The sequence below is a fragment of the Truncatella angustata genome, assembly GCF_020726525.1.
Source record: "Truncatella angustata strain MPI-SDFR-AT-0073 chromosome Unknown BKA67scaffold_3, whole genome shotgun sequence".
Taxonomy (NCBI): domain Eukaryota; kingdom Fungi; phylum Ascomycota; class Sordariomycetes; order Amphisphaeriales; family Sporocadaceae; genus Truncatella; species Truncatella angustata.
Genome location: NW_025763383.1, coordinates 40561 through 57592, shown reverse-complemented (window position 1 = coordinate 57592; position 17032 = coordinate 40561). Strand labels below are relative to the sequence as shown.

At 50.2% G+C, this 17032-nt stretch overlaps 5 protein-coding genes across 5 annotated transcripts; 1 reads left to right on the top strand and 4 right to left on the bottom strand.

Annotated features, from left to right (window-relative positions):
* Positions 1-1109: 1109 nt before the first annotated feature.
* Positions 1110-3476, bottom strand: BKA67DRAFT_559040 (zinc carboxypeptidase). The gene has a single exon (XM_046102364.1). The coding sequence runs from the start codon at positions 3059-3061 to the stop codon at positions 1379-1381; it is 1683 nt and encodes a 560-aa protein (XP_045959210.1). The 5' UTR covers positions 3062-3476; the 3' UTR covers positions 1110-1378.
* On the bottom strand, positions 3467-4737 carry BKA67DRAFT_559035 (MAPEG family protein). The gene is made up of 3 exons (XM_046102363.1): positions 4696-4737; positions 4469-4538; positions 3467-4315 (listed from the first exon to the last, which is right to left on the bottom strand). The coding sequence occupies exons 2-3, from the start codon at positions 4501-4503 to the stop codon at positions 3898-3900; spliced, it is 453 nt and encodes a 150-aa protein (XP_045959209.1). The 5' UTR covers positions 4504-4538; positions 4696-4737; the 3' UTR covers positions 3467-3897.
* Positions 4738-5894: 1157 nt separating this feature from the next.
* On the bottom strand, positions 5895-7151 carry BKA67DRAFT_656913 (uncharacterized protein; the record flags this gene model as incomplete). The annotated part of the gene is made up of 1 exon (XM_046107022.1): positions 5895-7151. One exon carries the CDS (start codon positions 7149-7151, stop codon positions 5895-5897), a length of 1257 nt encoding a protein of 418 aa, XP_045959208.1.
* Positions 7152-8157: 1006 nt separating this feature from the next.
* BKA67DRAFT_516331 (uncharacterized protein) lies at positions 8158-10044 on the top strand (the record flags this gene model as incomplete). The annotated part of the gene is made up of 2 exons (XM_046097801.1): positions 8158-9046; positions 9098-10044. 2 exons carry the CDS (start codon positions 8158-8160, stop codon positions 10042-10044), a joined length of 1836 nt encoding a protein of 611 aa, XP_045959207.1.
* A 1391-nt stretch (positions 10045-11435) lies between these two features.
* BKA67DRAFT_559031 (uncharacterized protein) lies at positions 11436-11975 on the bottom strand. The gene has a single exon (XM_046102362.1). The coding sequence runs from the start codon at positions 11806-11808 to the stop codon at positions 11515-11517; it is 294 nt and encodes a 97-aa protein (XP_045959206.1). The 5' UTR covers positions 11809-11975; the 3' UTR covers positions 11436-11514.
* Between the last annotated feature and the right edge of the window lie 5057 nt (positions 11976-17032).

Below are 17032 nucleotides of genomic sequence, written 5' to 3'. Positions count from 1 at the left end.
CAGACGGTCAGCACAATGCAAACAATTGCTGGACTACAAAATGCACGGAATACGGAAGTAGGTAATACAAGGATAGGGTCAATCAATTTGGACAGGACAGGACAGGATAGGATAGGATCGATAGGACATTGAATGAAGCAGCTGGACACACTGGACCAAATATCCATGTAATCCCTATGCAGACTAGCGTCCGGAATTCCTTCAATGCTAGAGCACCTTAGGCAGCGGGCAAAAGTGTCAGAGTGGGAACTTGGAAGAGCGTAAGGCGTGCAGCGTGCAGCATGAGCATGGGGAGGGATGCGATGGGATTCGATGCGATTAGATGCGATGGGAAGGGAGGCGATGGGACTGGAACTTGGGACTGGGAACTGGGAGCTCTCAGATGTGTGGCCGCGGGTCTGCTGGGGTGCCCCCCGACTGGAATTAGAACTGGAACTAGAACTTGGGAAAACCTTCGAAAGAAATGCCATGGTTGGCTTCATCAGCAGCTTCGCTCGAGGTTCGACAGCCAAAACCGCTAGTCGCGGATCCAGCCTACAGCTGTCAAATATTATATTCCTCCCCTCCCCCCATCCCCCTGGAACTTGTCCAAGTCAAGATCCACTTGGTAATGTGAAACTCTACTCACATGCATCTCCCTTTAGATATGGATTTTCATGATTGACCATTGCCAACCAAGCTTGTAATATACGACCTCTCCTTGCTTTTGTCTGTTCCGCGAAACCCACCTGGATAGCTACGTACGTCAAGACAAGATGGGCAAAGCGCCATTGAATAAACGGCCACTTTCGCGTAGCAGTACTATGTGCGGACCTAGACGGGTAGCCCCTCCCTCGTTCCCATCTACATACATACACAAAAGTACCCGACGACCATGGTATAGGTATAGGACCCGCTAACGCCACTCAGACTCCTTTTAGTGGCTGTGTCTGTACAATGCATACCCATCCCCTGGCATCTAACACTATGTATATAAGAACGCCAGTATTGTACGGGCTAGGTTAATCAAGTGGCCGGGGGTGGTTTGTTTTGTTTCAATAGATCGACCACAAGTACAAATAATAACATATGGCGGAAGTGCAGCAGAAGCACTGATAGAGTAGAAAATACGCATCCAGATGTGTCTCATACTTATTCTTTAAAGATTGGTGACCTTGGACCAACAATTTGTATACTCATGTACATGGAATCAAACCATACAGCCGCAATTGCAAAGCCCATCCAGTTAACGACGTGTGATGCAATGCAGAACAGGGAAAGCACCCGCCTTGACTCCTTGCTGGTTTGGAGAACGCCAGTAAAACCCGCCCCCGCCCCCAAAAATTCATGTACAACATAAATGATCACATACGATGCTGACCTCCCCCTCCCTGGATTATCACCTCATCTTTCTTCGCTTGAGCTCGGACATTCCTGAGTCCCAATCACCAGACATTGACTTTTGATCAGCATGGGTTGTGTCTGGAACCATTTCGATCCCATTGTTTCCCAGCATATAGTCACCGAGGAACCTGACAGCCGCAAACACCTCATCGCCGACGGGGACAATGCTGTTACTGGGGAGGAGGAAGCCGTAACTTCCTGTATCCCTAAGCTTGATTTGAAAGCTATATCGCGCATCCAAATCGTGGTGGAAGTAATCAATGGCAGCTCCACCGGCAGCTTCAATCCGTCGCTTATGTACTCCCCGTGAAGCCTCGTCGATTGTGGTATTGCTTGCCACAGCACTCTCGCATGCCGAACCAACACTGTAGTACTCACCCGTGCCCAAGAGTCTCATGTACTTTGCTATGTTCATGGCAACCTCTTGCATGTTCTCCAGGTTCGGTACCTTGGCATCACAGGAATATGCATAAGGCCACAGAATCTGCTGTGAGTATGAGTGCAGGTCAATGTAAGCTACAAAGTTGACGCCATGCTTGGTCTGGTTGGTCGCCCAATTAGCCAGCTGGCGAGCCTCGACGGCCTGGAAAGGCTCGTTGCCGCCATAACTCTCGGAACAAGGGTCACTCTGGTGCTCAGCAGCATTCCAGCGGTATCCGAATGAGTGATCCAAATCGTAACCATGGCAGTAACGCATCGTGGTGCTTTGCCTGGACTTTCGCCAGAGTCTGTCCACATTCCAGGTATACTCGTATCCGTCGGGATTCAGCACGGGAACGAAGACGATATCGTATTCCTTAAGCATCGCATCGACGACATCATCCTTGCCAAACTTGGTGGCAAACATGTCGGCAAGATAGTTGACAGTGCTGACGGAAATCCATTCTCGGGCATGAAGGCCGCCTGTGATGAGTATGGTCTTCCGGGGCTTCTTTTTCTTGTGGTGGCGCTGAACATCAAAGCCAATCCTCAAGGCAGGGATGTCTCGACCCTCATAGGACTTCCCGATTGTAAGCAAGGTAACGAGCCCTTCATGCTGGAATTTGAACATGGACTCGAAGTACTGCATCCATGTTGCGATTACGGACATTGGCTGGTAGTCCCTGAAGAAGAGATCGTCCAGCTTGTGCTTGAACAAGTCGTTGACTCCCTGGCCGCGATTCTTAGTATCGGCAGGTGTCTGTCCCTGTCTCACGAAGGCGTCAAAGTCGCTCCGGTCCTGGCGAGAAGGGTATGTCGCAGCAACTACGCGAGCGAGGTCTTGAATCAGGACCATGCTATCTGCCCTCATGGGCTCTGGCAACAAGTCCAAGAACCCCCGTATGCGGTTCTTTGGAATGCGTATATCAGTATAGCTTGGACCGAAATCCCAGACATCCAGCAGCATCTGGTCAGCTGCTCTCCTGAACGCGGCTTCATGCTCGACGGTAGAAACGTTGAAGCGAAGGACAACTTGTCGGTCATAGTTTGGCTTCAGCGGTCGATGCTCGGCACCATCGTCGGTCCGGACCAGACTCAATGGCCATACATTGAGCCACGACGATGCCTTGGAGGCTGGTGTCGGGCTGCGTTGAGGAATCGGCGTCAACTGGCCGGGCTCTTGAGGCAGAGCATGGACGTAGGCCGAAGTTGGAAGGCAAGCGGATAGGATGAATGATGAAACAATCGAATAACGCATTGTGCGCGTGAGTGCAACGCAAATGCATGCACTAACTATCGGTTGTCGATGTGATGAGCGGCTTTCCAATGGAGCAAAAACAAATTACATCCTGATGTGGATTGTGACTATGAGGAGAACAAGCAAAGACGTCCAGGTTGCCTTCTGAGAGGGTGGCGGTTGTGGTTGCGGTTGCGGTTGTGGTTGCAAGTTGCAATCGCAATCGCAATTGCAATTCGGCAGCCTAACGTCAGAGAGCTTCTGAAGCGAACCTTGGAAGTCAAGTTGCGACCGGCATCCCGGTCGGAGGGGCTCTCGGGGAAGAAGTGGGGGGTAACCAGGATGCAAGTACTGTAAACTACCAAACTCAAGAGCTGCAGGTGCTTTGTCACAGCCAGCGCTAAAGGAGTTGGAGGCACATGCTCTGTAACTTAACACGTACCTAACTTAAGTTACCTCATCTTACCCTGCTCATTTGCCTTGGTGCTAATTCATGAGGACGTCTTCACTCTACAATTGGCACAGTACCCGTACACAATACTCTAAATGGAATCCATTCGTTCCTCGTATTTGAGCATGTTGCTGCCCAGATGCTCTAACAATCTATTCGAGGCGGAAAACCTCTGATCGCTGCTGTCCGCGTTGTCTCCCTTCCCCCCCCTTAAATACCGCCATGTCACTTTTCAGCACAATTCTGCGTGTGCAGTTTGAAACGTCTTGTACCGAGTATGTTCTGTATTCAATCCATCCTCGTTTATCAGAGCTGCCATCCTCGCTCGTCAGAGTTGAGATCATCTCCATATAATCACATGCTAGTATACATCTGCCTCCGCCCCTGGCAATATCGCAACATCAATTTACGCTGACTCGAGCACCATTTGTACACCAGTCCACAAGGCCATGGCCTTGAGTGCCAAATCACTGAGCGACGAGATGGTGAAACCACCAATACGTCCTGGCGGGCCGCGTGAGACATAACCAGCGGCGTACCAAACACGGCCGATCACCCATGCGGCACCAAGCGCTGCACTCGCCGTGGGGTATCGCAGACCGGAGATCAGAAGCGCGCCCAAGAATGGGGTGACGTTCTCGACAAAGTTGCCATGCGCGCGTTGTGCACAGTTGAACTTGAAGGCGGCAGGGCTCTTGGCAGCCTGCTCCTCCGTCGCATAGGGGATCGGGTACTTGAGGCCGCTGCCCTTGCGCGCCGAGGCCGACAGGAAGAAGTGGTAGGTATTAACAAAGAATGAGGCCGAGGCCACAGTCAAGATGTAGCTACAAAAGAAGAAGATAAACAAGTTAGCCAGGTGTGGCCATAAGTTCTTGGACGTAACGGCCGCTGATAGGATGGCCTTGAGAGTCAAACGACCAATTGAGTTCGGCCTTGATGTCGTTGTTCGCCAAAGGTATGACAACATTGCGACTTACCCATATTCGCTAGGAACCTGCAGGGTGAACGGCATTTTAGCGATTGATATCCGGCCGGGGTATGAAGACTCTGTAGTGATAGGTATAAACAACGAAACTTCTCTACACAGGTACTAGACTTCAAGGACGAATAACCTCGTGAGACGTGGGATTGTTTTGCAAGCAAGAAGAGAAGATGTCCAGAGATTTCACTTCAATTCCGGGAACATGGGGACTAAGTTACTTACTCGTAGAATTAAGACGACGCACGGGGAAACGTTTCAGTGCTCGTACTCAGATCGTTTCGTTTGGGTAGCTCTGAACGGGCCCATTCTTCCTTGAATATCTCCATTCTGCACGCTAGAAGCTTCGGTGACTCACTAATCATTGGCCGCAAGTCCGTCGGCACATCACTCCATGCATCTCATTCCGTGCTGGGATGGCCTTCTCCAATGCAAATTCGCCGTGCCTGATTACTAACTAAGGAGACTTCTGCGGTTCGGCGACTTTTCTCACTCAAGGTACTGGCTGCCGGGGGTTCAACATCCACTAACGGGCTGTCTTGAAGCCGGTCCCGACCACTACCTCTTCATGAAAGCTGTTTTCAAAGTACTTCGCCTGTTCTCAACTAGTACGGCGCTTTATTGGAACAATTTGATTTATGCCGCATGTAGGGAAAAAATGGGACAGTCGTGTTCAAGTGTAACGCGAGCTTGCTCCATCGAGACAGATTTTGTGAAATAGAAGCATGATGTTTGCACCTTTGAGGCATAAGGGACACATCGACTATGAACATCTAAGCTTTTCTCGTGACATGATGGTGTGCTCGTCGCTAAGGTGATTTATATATCGGTGATATGCTCTGGTGGAACGCAAATTATGGTCTAGGTATGTCAAGGGTAGGTTGCTCTGTAGTTGAAAAGGGGGAAAGAAAGGAAAGAAAACACATGTGGAAAGAAAATTGTTCAAGAAAAAGCTTTTCTACGGAAGAAATCATCAGCATAAATAAATATCTTTTCTCGCACCCCCGAAATTCTCAATATCTATAGGTAAATACGAACAATACACTTTACAACTTTTAGAGGTACCGGTCCTTTCCCTTCGTGGGTACACGCATGGACGACTGTATGATTGACCAGTAAGTTCTTGAGCACTCACTCTGGGTATTGGTATAGAAGTGGCCATGCAAAAAGGCAAAAACATGATGACCCAGCCGGTTAATATATGAGCGGAGACTGGCCAAAATGGCGCAGGAATGTGTTCATGGCGAGACTTCAACGACCTAAGAGTTTACCTGCTTCAAAATTCATTGCTCCATGACGATTTTCATCATGTATGTGTAGGTCAATACCGTGAGGTGAAAGTGCAGCGAATTGTAGTTTACCAGTAACTCTGCGGCTAACATGGCTCTCGACACGTACTGCGTTCATCCGCTCCGCTTTGAACCTTAAACGTCCTCGAATGCCATATCCTCATCGTCGCTTTCATCGTCGTCTGCTGGCTCTTCAACCTTGACCTTCTTGGAAGGTCTATCGTCACCTGACGCAGGAGTCGCAGCAGCGCTTGTGTCAACACTAGACACCGCTCGCTTCTCGCCAACGAAGCTGTTATTTGTGCTTGCAGCTGCGGGGATTGCATCTTCAAACTCTTCTTCTTCGTCGTCTTCTTCTTCTTCTTCGTCGTCTTCGTCGGCTAGTGCGGCTTTACGCGCAGCCTCGGCTTCTTGCTCCTGCCTGATCTTTTCGAATACAGCCGTCATGTCTTCGTCTTCCTGCGCATCTAGCAAGCTGGCGTCAGGCTTTTTATCCTCGATTGTCATGCCCGGCACGTTATTACTAGTGGTGTCATCGTAGGATATACCAGTAACGGTGCTTGTAGTATGCCACGAAGGAAGAGCATTTTGATGAGCAATTTTCTCTTTACGAGCCTTCTCGGCATCCTTCTCCGCCTCGCTAGGGCCGTCGGCGGCAGTAATACTAATGGCGATACTCTTGGGGCCTGTGTCAGTCATTCCACGCACCGCCGTCGGCTTATCTGTGGATTCCACCACCACAGAAGGTGCGACCTGGTTGGTGGCGTCCCGTATGACAGGCCGGGCTGCTCCCAAGGCTATCTCAAATGTGTTATTGGGGATCTCGACACTATCTAGCTGTGGAAGGAGATCCGTGATAAATCTGAGCTGGTTGTTCAGGCGCGTCGACTGCTCATGTCCACCCGACTGGCGCTCCGGGTCGTGAACAAGAACACTACCACAACGATGGCACAGGAAACCTTTGTCACTGCTGTTGTCGAGAACATCCATGGCAGTCCAGTCTGACTGGCAGAATGTGCAGAAGTACTCCTTCTTCTCCGCCGTTGGAACAGCGTTACCCTGCACAGACTTATCGATGTGGTAGACCCTCCACTTAATGGCATCAATTGCCTGTCGATAGTCGATGTAGTAGTATCTACGCGATGTGGCCTTCTGCTGACCCTCGCGCAGTTCTGCCCGTACATGTTGATGTATGAAGCGGTCGGCTTGTAGATTGGCGCAGATCTTGGTCATGTCCTTGGTGTTTTGCGCCATCAGGTACGACAGGTCGTCATCACGCAAGGCTGAGTGGGTTATGAGTGCATCGACAATAACGATGTGCCTCGTGTCCACCTCCTTGGGGTCGTAAAAGGCGCGAACTACAGATCGCAGGAGGGTCTGTGCTAGATCCATGGCGAACGTGGATGTCGGGTGCGAGAGAGTGATAGCTACCTTGTGCCGTCTTTGTTGTTGTTTTGGTGGTGGTGGTGGTGACGGTGGTGGTTGTGGTTGTGCCGGCAAGTGCAATTCCAGACAGGAACGCGCAGAGAATCTTTGTGATGAGACAAAGCAGAGAGCCTTGGTCGTCTTTCTTTTCGATGATGCCTTTGTGCAGTTCAAATTCGCTTATTATTCTCCTGTTCACGTCCACACTCCTGGTCGTGAGGCAGCAAGTTTGCAAAATTAGGTCAAGCTGAAACCCTGCGACATGTGTGCCTTCACCTTGGCTGCGACCCACGCATATTGAGCAATTACCACTGCAGGTTCAAATTCGCCGCAAACCTCAATGTCCGAAAACTACCCTAAGGGCGGCTTCTTACTGTTAACCTGAATGCAGCAACGCGGCGCTGTAATCAAATGTGCAATTCTAGAGATGGACGACGCGAAGTCGATGGGCATGTAACGGCTTGGAGGAATGCAAGTAAGAGCCATGTCGGAACCGAGAGTTGCCGTTCCCCGGTCTAACCTTGGTTATGTAAGCGGTGAGCAAGTCACAAGCATTGGCGCCTGCAGTTACGGCCACAATTTTCAACGTTTGATACATTCATGCAGGTTGCAAGACCGGAGGTCAAACTGAGTTGTTTTGTTGCCAAGGAGAGGACACACCAATCTCGAAAGTATCAGGACATACGATGTAAACGCTGGACTATTCCCTCAAACTCTCAGTGAAAGATTGTAGCCGCATGTGACATCATGATGTTGCAAGCTGAGCATCGTGTATGGCCCGTACACTCCCCCCAAGCCTTTATGGTTGCTCCCCGCTCACTTCCACAAGCCCACCTAACACAAGACTTTCCCGCGTTGCACTGTCGCCGGTGGCACTCTCGACTTCAGTTGGCATCTTCATCCCATCTGTCACGTATCACACCGAGAATGAAGGTGAGCTCGCATTTAGTCAAGCCCATATGCTATAGTCGCTATGGCTACACTTGACATGCCTGCAATCTACTTACTTCCGACTCACATCGATTCCGACGAGCTTCCTAAGCTCGAGGGTCAGATACCGTCTTTGACCTCAGACATCCGCGAGGCCGACGTTGTCTTGGCAAAAATATCCAAGAAAGAAAGAGCCCGTTTCGAGCTCAGACGGCGGGGTATCGTGACCACTGAAGTATCTTCGGACGTTGATCATGGATCGCCTCCCCCAGCTAAACGACGCAGGGGTTCCGTTTTCCAATTGCACTCGGCAGTTGAGGGCTCCAGCACTGCCTCTGGCAGCGAAGAGGACATGGCTACTGTTAAGCTGACGAATCACCAAGCCCGGGCGTCGAACTTCGCACACAATGAGAAAGGCCCGGCAGACCTCGTCAAGGTTGTCCACCTGAGCTGGTTCATAGATTCCGTGGCCAAAGGGCACGTACTCCCGGTTCGAGGGTATTTGATCTACCAAGGATGCAGAGATACAGAAGAACCACACAAGAAGCAAGCTCAAAAACCCGCGGACATCCTCAAGCGCGCTAGAGACGAAGGTGAGAGTGATAATCGATCGCATAGGTCCTCCCACGGTTACGTAGGCAGCGACCTGCATCCCAGAACTGCCGTTCCTCTGAATCGGCCTGCTCTGCTTAAAGAGACAACCTCGGAACACGATCGTGATATCTATCTTCCTCCTATTCCGGAATATTTGCATACAACATATTCCTGTCAACGTCCTACGCCGCTCAACCCCCCAAATAATGCCTTCATCGAAGAATTGAAGAAGATTCGAACAATCCGTGCCCTTACAGGTGATAAGGTTGGTGTTCGTGCTTACTCAACCTGCATTGCGTCATTGGCGGCATATCCGTATCTGCTTGGGAGTGCTCAAGGTATGATGGGCGAAACACTGAATCATTCCTGTCTAATGTCCTCGTTGTTAGAAGTGTCCAGGTTGCCTGGTTGTGGCCCCAAAATAGCGGTCCTGTTCCAGGAATGGAAAGAAACTGGCAAGATCCAAGGGAACGAGGCGGCAACTGCAGACCCTCAGATACTTGTCCTACAATTGTTCTACGAGATTTGGGGAGTCGGGGAAACCACAGCGCGAAGTTTTTATAACAAAGGCTGGAGAGATTTGGACGACATTGTCGAGTTCGGGTGGAGCAGTTTATTACGAGTTCAACAAATAGGTGTCAAATACCACGACGAATTTCTGCTAAAGATACCACGCGCGGAAGTGAAGGATATCGGAAACACCATACTCGCACATGCGCGTCGAATACGGAAGGGCTATCAGATGGTCATTGTCGGTGGCTATAGAAGGGGTAAACGAGGGAGTGGCGATGTCGATGTTGTTCTGAGTCATCCGGATCTCGAAGCCACACGCAACTTCATTGAGGAGCTGGTTGTAGTTTTAGAGAAGGATCAGTTTATCACCCATACCCTAACGTTGAGCACCAAGAACTCGGAGCGAGGGCAGATCCCCGTTGCCTGGAAGGGCGAGGATAGAAGCGCTGGATCTGGCTTCGACACTTTAGACAAGGCATTGGTTGTTTGGCAAAATCCGAAATGGGACGAAACAAAGGCAAGAAAGAACCCGAACCCGCATCGACGAGTGGATATCATCATAGCTCCTTGGAAAACAGCCGGGTGTGCTGTTCTTGGTTGGAGCGGTGGCACAACTTTCCAGCGAGATATTCGGCGGTATTGTAACGCCGTGAGGCATCTCAAATTCGACAGCAGTGGCATTCGAAGCCGAGTTGATGGACACTGGGTGGATCTTGAGAGTACCAATGGTATACCAGCACCTGATATGTTGACGGCAGAGAAGAGGGTGTTTGAGGGCTTGGGGCTGGAGTACAGGCCTCCAGAAGAGAGATGTACGGGATGACAAAGTAGTTGAACAAAGCACGGTGATTTTGCGTCGCACGTGGCCTTTTCCGAGTACAACCTCACGAGTCTTGTGCATTACATTAAACTGCAAGCAAAAGACTGGAAAGATTTGTTGCCGTTCATGGAATACTTCTCGACAGAAGGAGGGTGATATCTCGAGAAACATTAATACAAATTATTGATTGGAACCTGGCAAGGCGGAAGGAACTCTCAAGTGACACTGGGGAAAGTGGAAGCCCATATCGATCTCCAGTTTGTATACATCCCTCAGACAGAATGTTTGTAACCATATGAGTCTTTATTTCTGGCAACTCCGTCCAGAAGCCCTATTACGTGACTCCTGAGATGTATGGAATATGCTAATTTCGCCTCGTCAGGCTCTTCCGCAGTTCAAAGCAATGCTGCTGTGCGTAGACAGGCTGGTCTGACAGCGGAACAAGCGGTGATGAAAGGTGTTTGGCAACACGATCCATGCTACCTAGCAGTCGTTTCACGCACAAGTGTGGTCGCCATATTAACTCCCGGTATTATACAAGTGGGACATCCATGGTAGGTAACGGAAGTGCATTGAATAGCGGCTTGGACCGATGCTTCCATTCCAGCATTGGATGTTCGGTACACAATAACAACAGGTGTTTTCCCTAACAGATGTTATCTCCCATTGCGACACAACACAACGCACCGGCGAATTATCGTCAGCTGCTTTCCCACCAAGCCGTCCAGTAGGTAATAGTCGATCATTCACCGACAACAGCTTCCAGTATGAACAATGGCAGACCTTGGTTGGTTTTCGTTCCGGCAACGCGCCCGCACGCCTGTTGTGCCAAGGTCGCCGCCGCCAGAGCAGTCTGCAAATCAGGAAGCGGACGACTTTCGCAGGCCAAAGCCCAACCGAGTTTCTAGCTACATCAACCTCAGTAGCCGGTTCTCCTTCTCGCCAGAGCCACCCACGCCATCGACTAGTGCGAATATCCTCGTCAACGACGCAGACAGGATATGGTACAACCCATCCATAAAGCAGATGGTCGAAGCTTTGCAGGTTATTATGATGACCAAGGGAGTCCTTCAGCCAGTGCCCACCGAGTATAATTCGTACATTCTCCATCTCATCGAAAGCTTTCAAGATGTCCAGGATAGAATTGATGCAGCCTACACGTCTCGGGATGAGGCACAAGAAGCTCGTGATCGGATATCGCAAGACTTCAAGACTGTTGCAGACGAATGGGCAAAACGGGAAGCTCAATATAAGTCCGAGGTGAAAAGACTCGAAGTGATTATAGCACGGACCTCGCGGGATGGCTTGGAAACAGTGACCTTGGCCAGAACCGACAGCATAGTTGATCGAGGAGAACCTGACGCAAGGCAGTTCGTCTCCAAGCTACAGCAACTACACAACCAGAATGTACGACATAAGTCACCGTCTAGCCTCGGTGATATGGAAGACTACAACGCGTTCCTTGGCCGGCTACTAATAACGGATAAAAATATTTTGAAGGATTTGAGTCGCGTCGATAACACCAATCACGCCAACAAAACAAAACCTGGCACATCTGCATGTAAGCATCTTCTTCCACCTAAAGCCACAGCCGGGACGCAACCAAAGTGAGGCAGACTGACAGAACGTAGCTCGTGTTATTCCCACTATACTCGGGGAAGACAAGGACTTCAAAACTAGTGAAGAGCTTAGGGGCAGGAACGCGATGATCAGGACTAAGTTTCGACATAAACCTGGACTCCAAAACAAGCATCTGTTCTCTGGCATTCAACAAGACAACACTGGAGGGCCGCCCAGGCTGGAGACGAACCTTGCGCAAGAAGAGGACGATAGCACGCAGCCCAAAAGCAACGGGCAGCTTGACTTTGATAGTACTTCAAGCAGCTCCAACCCTGACAGCGAACACCAAGCCCCCATGCCTACCGATGTCCTCGATAGCTTACGCCCCATACTTGACAGCGACCCAATCGATGTCGCCGATACTAGTGCCTCCGTCGTGTACTCGCAGGCCGGGAATACTACTGGTCGCAATGGCGGCGACATTGGCATGTTGTCAGTCCATGATATGGGTCGTCAGGCCAGCGATATCACCTCTGGAAACCGCTTCTCATTCATGCCTGGCGACGATATTACTTTCCCAGTTCATGGATGCCAAGAGGTCCGCCGTAACCCGATCATACGAGCTACAAAAATGGAGCCCAGAAACGAAGTAAAGTTGCGACTAAGCGATAAGACATCATTGAGCCAACAGCTTGACAGGATAGGCCAATGGGATGACGGTTCTAGAATATTTCTGGGTGTGACGCCGACCGTGCCTGACCTCGAAGCTCCATCACCCGACAGAGTGAGCCACGGAACCAAGACCCATACCACTAGACCTGGTCTTCGGAGTGCCGACTCAGCTGGGAGCATTGATACTGTCGTTAACGTTGGTCCAGAGGATCGGCGAGAGCTCCGAACACATGCTTTCACTAGCAGTAAGATTGCCCTCATCCGAGATGATCGTCGGCAGAACCATCGAAGCCGCCACAAAAGTACGGAAGCCCCCTGTGACGTTCAACACTCTCGCTTGCTCAACCAGCCGGCGCAGAGGCAGAATAGCGCGCAGCTCGCTGCCTCCCACGCCCTGCAGAGAAACATCTGGCGCGAATCCGAATCCAGCAGGTAAAGCTGGGTTTCTGGTAGGATGTGAGACTCATCGAACTACCAGAGCTACATGGACGGCCCGGTTAGCCGTCGCATATAGCAGCCAGTATTGATAAATGGGCCAATAGTGACATTTTGATTGGCGATGCAAAGTTCGAAAATGTCACAAGTGGGGACTCGAAAGGGGCTCGAGACGTTGATAACGAACTGAAGGTCTGCCTCGCAGTAATATTGACGCATCATGGTACTTCTGTGGCCATCGGCGCGTGGTTTAGGTTTTCAGACATCCTGTCACTCATGAGACTCTGGCAACTAGTCAAGCAGACCATGGCAACGACAAAGCTTGAAAAAAAGATCGAAGGAAGAAAATTCGGGGGGAAAAAAAAAGGAAGAAGAAAAAGTATCTTTCATGTCTACGAGCACGGCGTCCGTGAATAGAAAATCCCATGAGGAAGTACCGGCGACTTTTGGCAATACATGGATGTTGCAAGGAAGCCAATATCGTTGCGGACTATACACATGCATTCATGCATATAACTAAAGACATTCGAGGAAAATTAGACGCTAGGTCATTCGCTTCTGTCAAGGATTAGAGTTTGAACCAGTCTTCTGGCGAGCTTCGAAGACGACTACTTGGCATGAGGCTCTGAACAATAGTAGATGATGGCATCGGGCATGACTCGTCCGCCGGTGCAGTAATCTAGATCCGCAATTAGCCTCAACGGTAGTCAAAGTCAAAATGTTCAGTACAATAGCGAAACACCAAGCTCGCTGCGCCTTACTGAATCGGTAGCATTCGTGGCTGCATCAACATCAGACCATTTTGTATTCATAAAACGTGGAGCAAGCAGCAATTCTCATGGTACTAGACGTTATCCTAAAAGCATGGTGGAACATTCTGAAGCAACCCTATTATGGATGCCGTCAACCGGCGCGCGTGTTCGCACAGTTCGATGCTCTGTACTGCGTAATTCCGTTGCGCCCATCCGTGGCTAGGAGGATGTGGCTTTTAGTTTGTTGCATGGATGCAGCCGAAATGCTATCCCCAAGTGAGACAAGCTTGGACTTGCACCACCACACACATCATCGCAAACCTTGTCAAGTTGTGATGTCTATCATGGATTCGATACGACTCATTCTTTCGCTTTGGACCTTCAGGTGTATTGCGAAGGTATCGTCACATGTGGCCACTTTGAATTTGGTCCATTCGGCAGCATCGCGCATGCGCATGCTATTCATTGAGATGCACACTGGCCTCTTCCGATTCGCTCCTTGTCCAGTCCTGAACAACTACAAACTTGACTTGAAATCAACCGTTCGCCATAACTGATCAGATGGAAAGTAGGGTGCGATTCCTCTGTTACCATCGGATTCATAATTAATTATGGGATTACAACTTTCTTTTGTTTGAGGGGGCACAATATGTGGCTCAAGGGCCAACTTGCTGTCGAACAGCGATGTTGATTGCGGGAGCGGATTCATTTGTATGTTCTATTTGAGAGCACACCGGGGTGTTTTAGACACCTCCGGGAGGTAGTTAGGTTAGTGTATCGCCGGTCGACAGAAGAAGACCCAGCCTTTCGTGACCGGTTGGCGTTTCGGCGCATTAGACACAGCGCCCTGGACTAAATTGGGAGAATGGTACGCGTTGTGAGGGTAGTCTAGCACAAGGCATTGCTACTTGGTAGCAACACAAGTCCAAAGAAATGACGGTGGTACAAGCAGGCTGTCGTGCTCCTTCAGACTCGTATGTGTGGGTTAAGGGATAGGACATACGTGAGGTATATTTGATAATAAAGGTGGTTAATTGGCCGGCAAACAGAAAGAGTTCATTAGGAGCCCGTTGCCCCCTCCCCCTCCCCCCCTTTCGGCGGGTAGTTACTTGTCCGAGGTGCAATTGTCCGGCTTACTGCTGGCGGCTGACAATTGAACCATGCTAGGTCGCGTCACGTCACGTCACGGCGCGGGAAGGCTCGATAGCCGAAGATAGTTTAACCAGACTGTTGGGACCACGGAATCATCGCGGTTGGCCGGCTTCACACCCTTAATCTACCGCCGTGTGTACCATCATCTCGACCAGTCACGATGTCATTATTCGCCGACACCGACTCCTGCAGTTTGCCAGGTCCAAAAGTCGAGCGCCCAAACTACTTCTCGTAGGCAAACCATGAGGCTCGTGTGCTGCTTTATTTGACGGCATGTCTCTCGTTGGGGGAGGGGGATTGGGAGGGGTGGGTGGTCCAGAACAGGCTGTGACCGTGACTGCGTGCACTATGTACATGGTAATAGATTGCTGGCGTGACCTCGAGCAGTCAACGGCTGACGCGGGTAATAACGAGGCAAAATCTGAACGGAGGGCGTTGTTTTTCTTACCAATAAAACATTTCCACGAGCACGACGGCGGGGTGCAGCGCATCCATGTGACTTCGTTCGGAGCCAGATTCTTGAGCCTACTCATCGGCCTACCGTCCAGCTGTGCAGGCATGCCAAGGGATTGGGATTGCCTCTGCAGCTGATCTTGCATATCATCTACGACCAGCATCTTGCGCGGGCAAGCGCGATTTGCAGCATTCTTTAACAAAGGAAAAAGCAACTTTTCAGATGGCCTTTGTACAGGGTGGTGCGGGCAGCATCCGTAATCCCCAGCCGCACTCACACATACAATACAGTGCAGTACAGTACAACACAGTACAACGCAGTACAGTACATTTGAGTGGATTTCTATCCCTGTGCTGGCCCCTCACCCATTCTGCTGGCGTCGCAGGGGGGGGCTTGAGGTGCGAGACTTGCTGGCCACTTGCTGCCGGTGGACTACAGTGACTCGTGACCAAGTAGCAGTGCTTCCCAAGAACCGCGTTTCTTATTTGAACGACTCATGCTCATGCTCTTTCTTTACAGTTACTTGACATTAGGTTTGGTCCTTGAACTCCCTAACTTTTGGAGAGACGCTGTCTACAAGTATTCTGCAGGTCTTGGTTGAAAGCCTTCGCAGGATGATTAACTTGAATAAGATCTCATCTCTACAGAGTTCATCGTTGCATGCGCTGTGTCAGAAACCCCCCAGTTCGCAGTGGATGGATGGCTGCAGGATGGAGCCGATGGTGGCTCTCCTTAAGTGATCGATTCGGCCGGAAGCTCCTGAACACGCATGCTGCACCGTCCTGGGTAAATTCTTTTGGGGTGTAAGATGTCGCGCAATAACACCCAACCAGTTACTCATTTTTTAGTATTATTATTTTGTTTTTATTCTTTTGCTGTCGTTGATGCATGTTTGGGGGTGGGAGAGACGGCGCGGCCCTATCCCAGCTGGACGGTATATTACACTATTGAGATGAAGCTGAACTGCACGTTCCATCTTGGGCTCACCAAAGCAGGTTTGCCATCAGACCTTTGTGACATATTTTTTTTAACCCATAGTCGCTAAATAGGTCTCTGACTGACGGGTACTGTAAGTAGTGTCGAGGCCGAAATTAAACTGTACGCTACCTTCAGCACCGGCGACACAGCAAGACCGAAAAAGCGTCAACGGCAGGCCTGGCCGTTGCGTTCATGCACGCGGCGATGCTTTGAAGATTTCTCGATCATTACTGACACAACGGTGGTTAGCCAGGGCGGCTGGCTACCTTAGTTAAGTTACGACAATATGTATAATGTACGTCATTGGCCTCCTGGGTCCATCATGGTTGGCAATGCAGTTGTGGTTTACATTGTATGACCACAATGCCAATCTTTCAACCATTCCAAGTAGGTGCATCGGCCAGAACATCAGACCTCAGTCCTTGACTCGGTATTTGGTAGCATTTGACCGGTTGCTGCACATGCTCAGCAATGCATTTTGTGTTGATCTGATGCACCGTTCATCAACCATCGGCTTACTTCATTCACGTCCAAGTGGTGGGTACTCTTGCATTCACACGGCACGCTGCCAAGGCCATCGCCAGTGATGCCCAAATGTCGCAACATAGTTGCCACGTCCATAGTAGAACAGCATAGATGGGACAGTACAAGAAATTTCATCTTTCCAAAGAGTCTGCTTCAGTACATGAATTCGTCAGATCCTTGGGACCGCACGAATTCTTCGCTGCCGCTTGCCTTGGACTATTTAGTCCAGTGTGCTGTCATCCTTTGGTGTCCACTGTGCTGTGGCCTCCCCATGACGAGGCTCGGTCTGGGACCTTTGTTCCAATCAATATATACCTGGCAGGCAACTTTGTGACCGTCACAATGATTATTGCATCGTTCGACCAACAGTGCTGAAAGGAGAACCCTCTTTGGCTTGTTGATAGCTGAAATGACCCCGACCAGTGAAGATCTTTTCCAAATGGCTGGCTAACGTTCACTAATC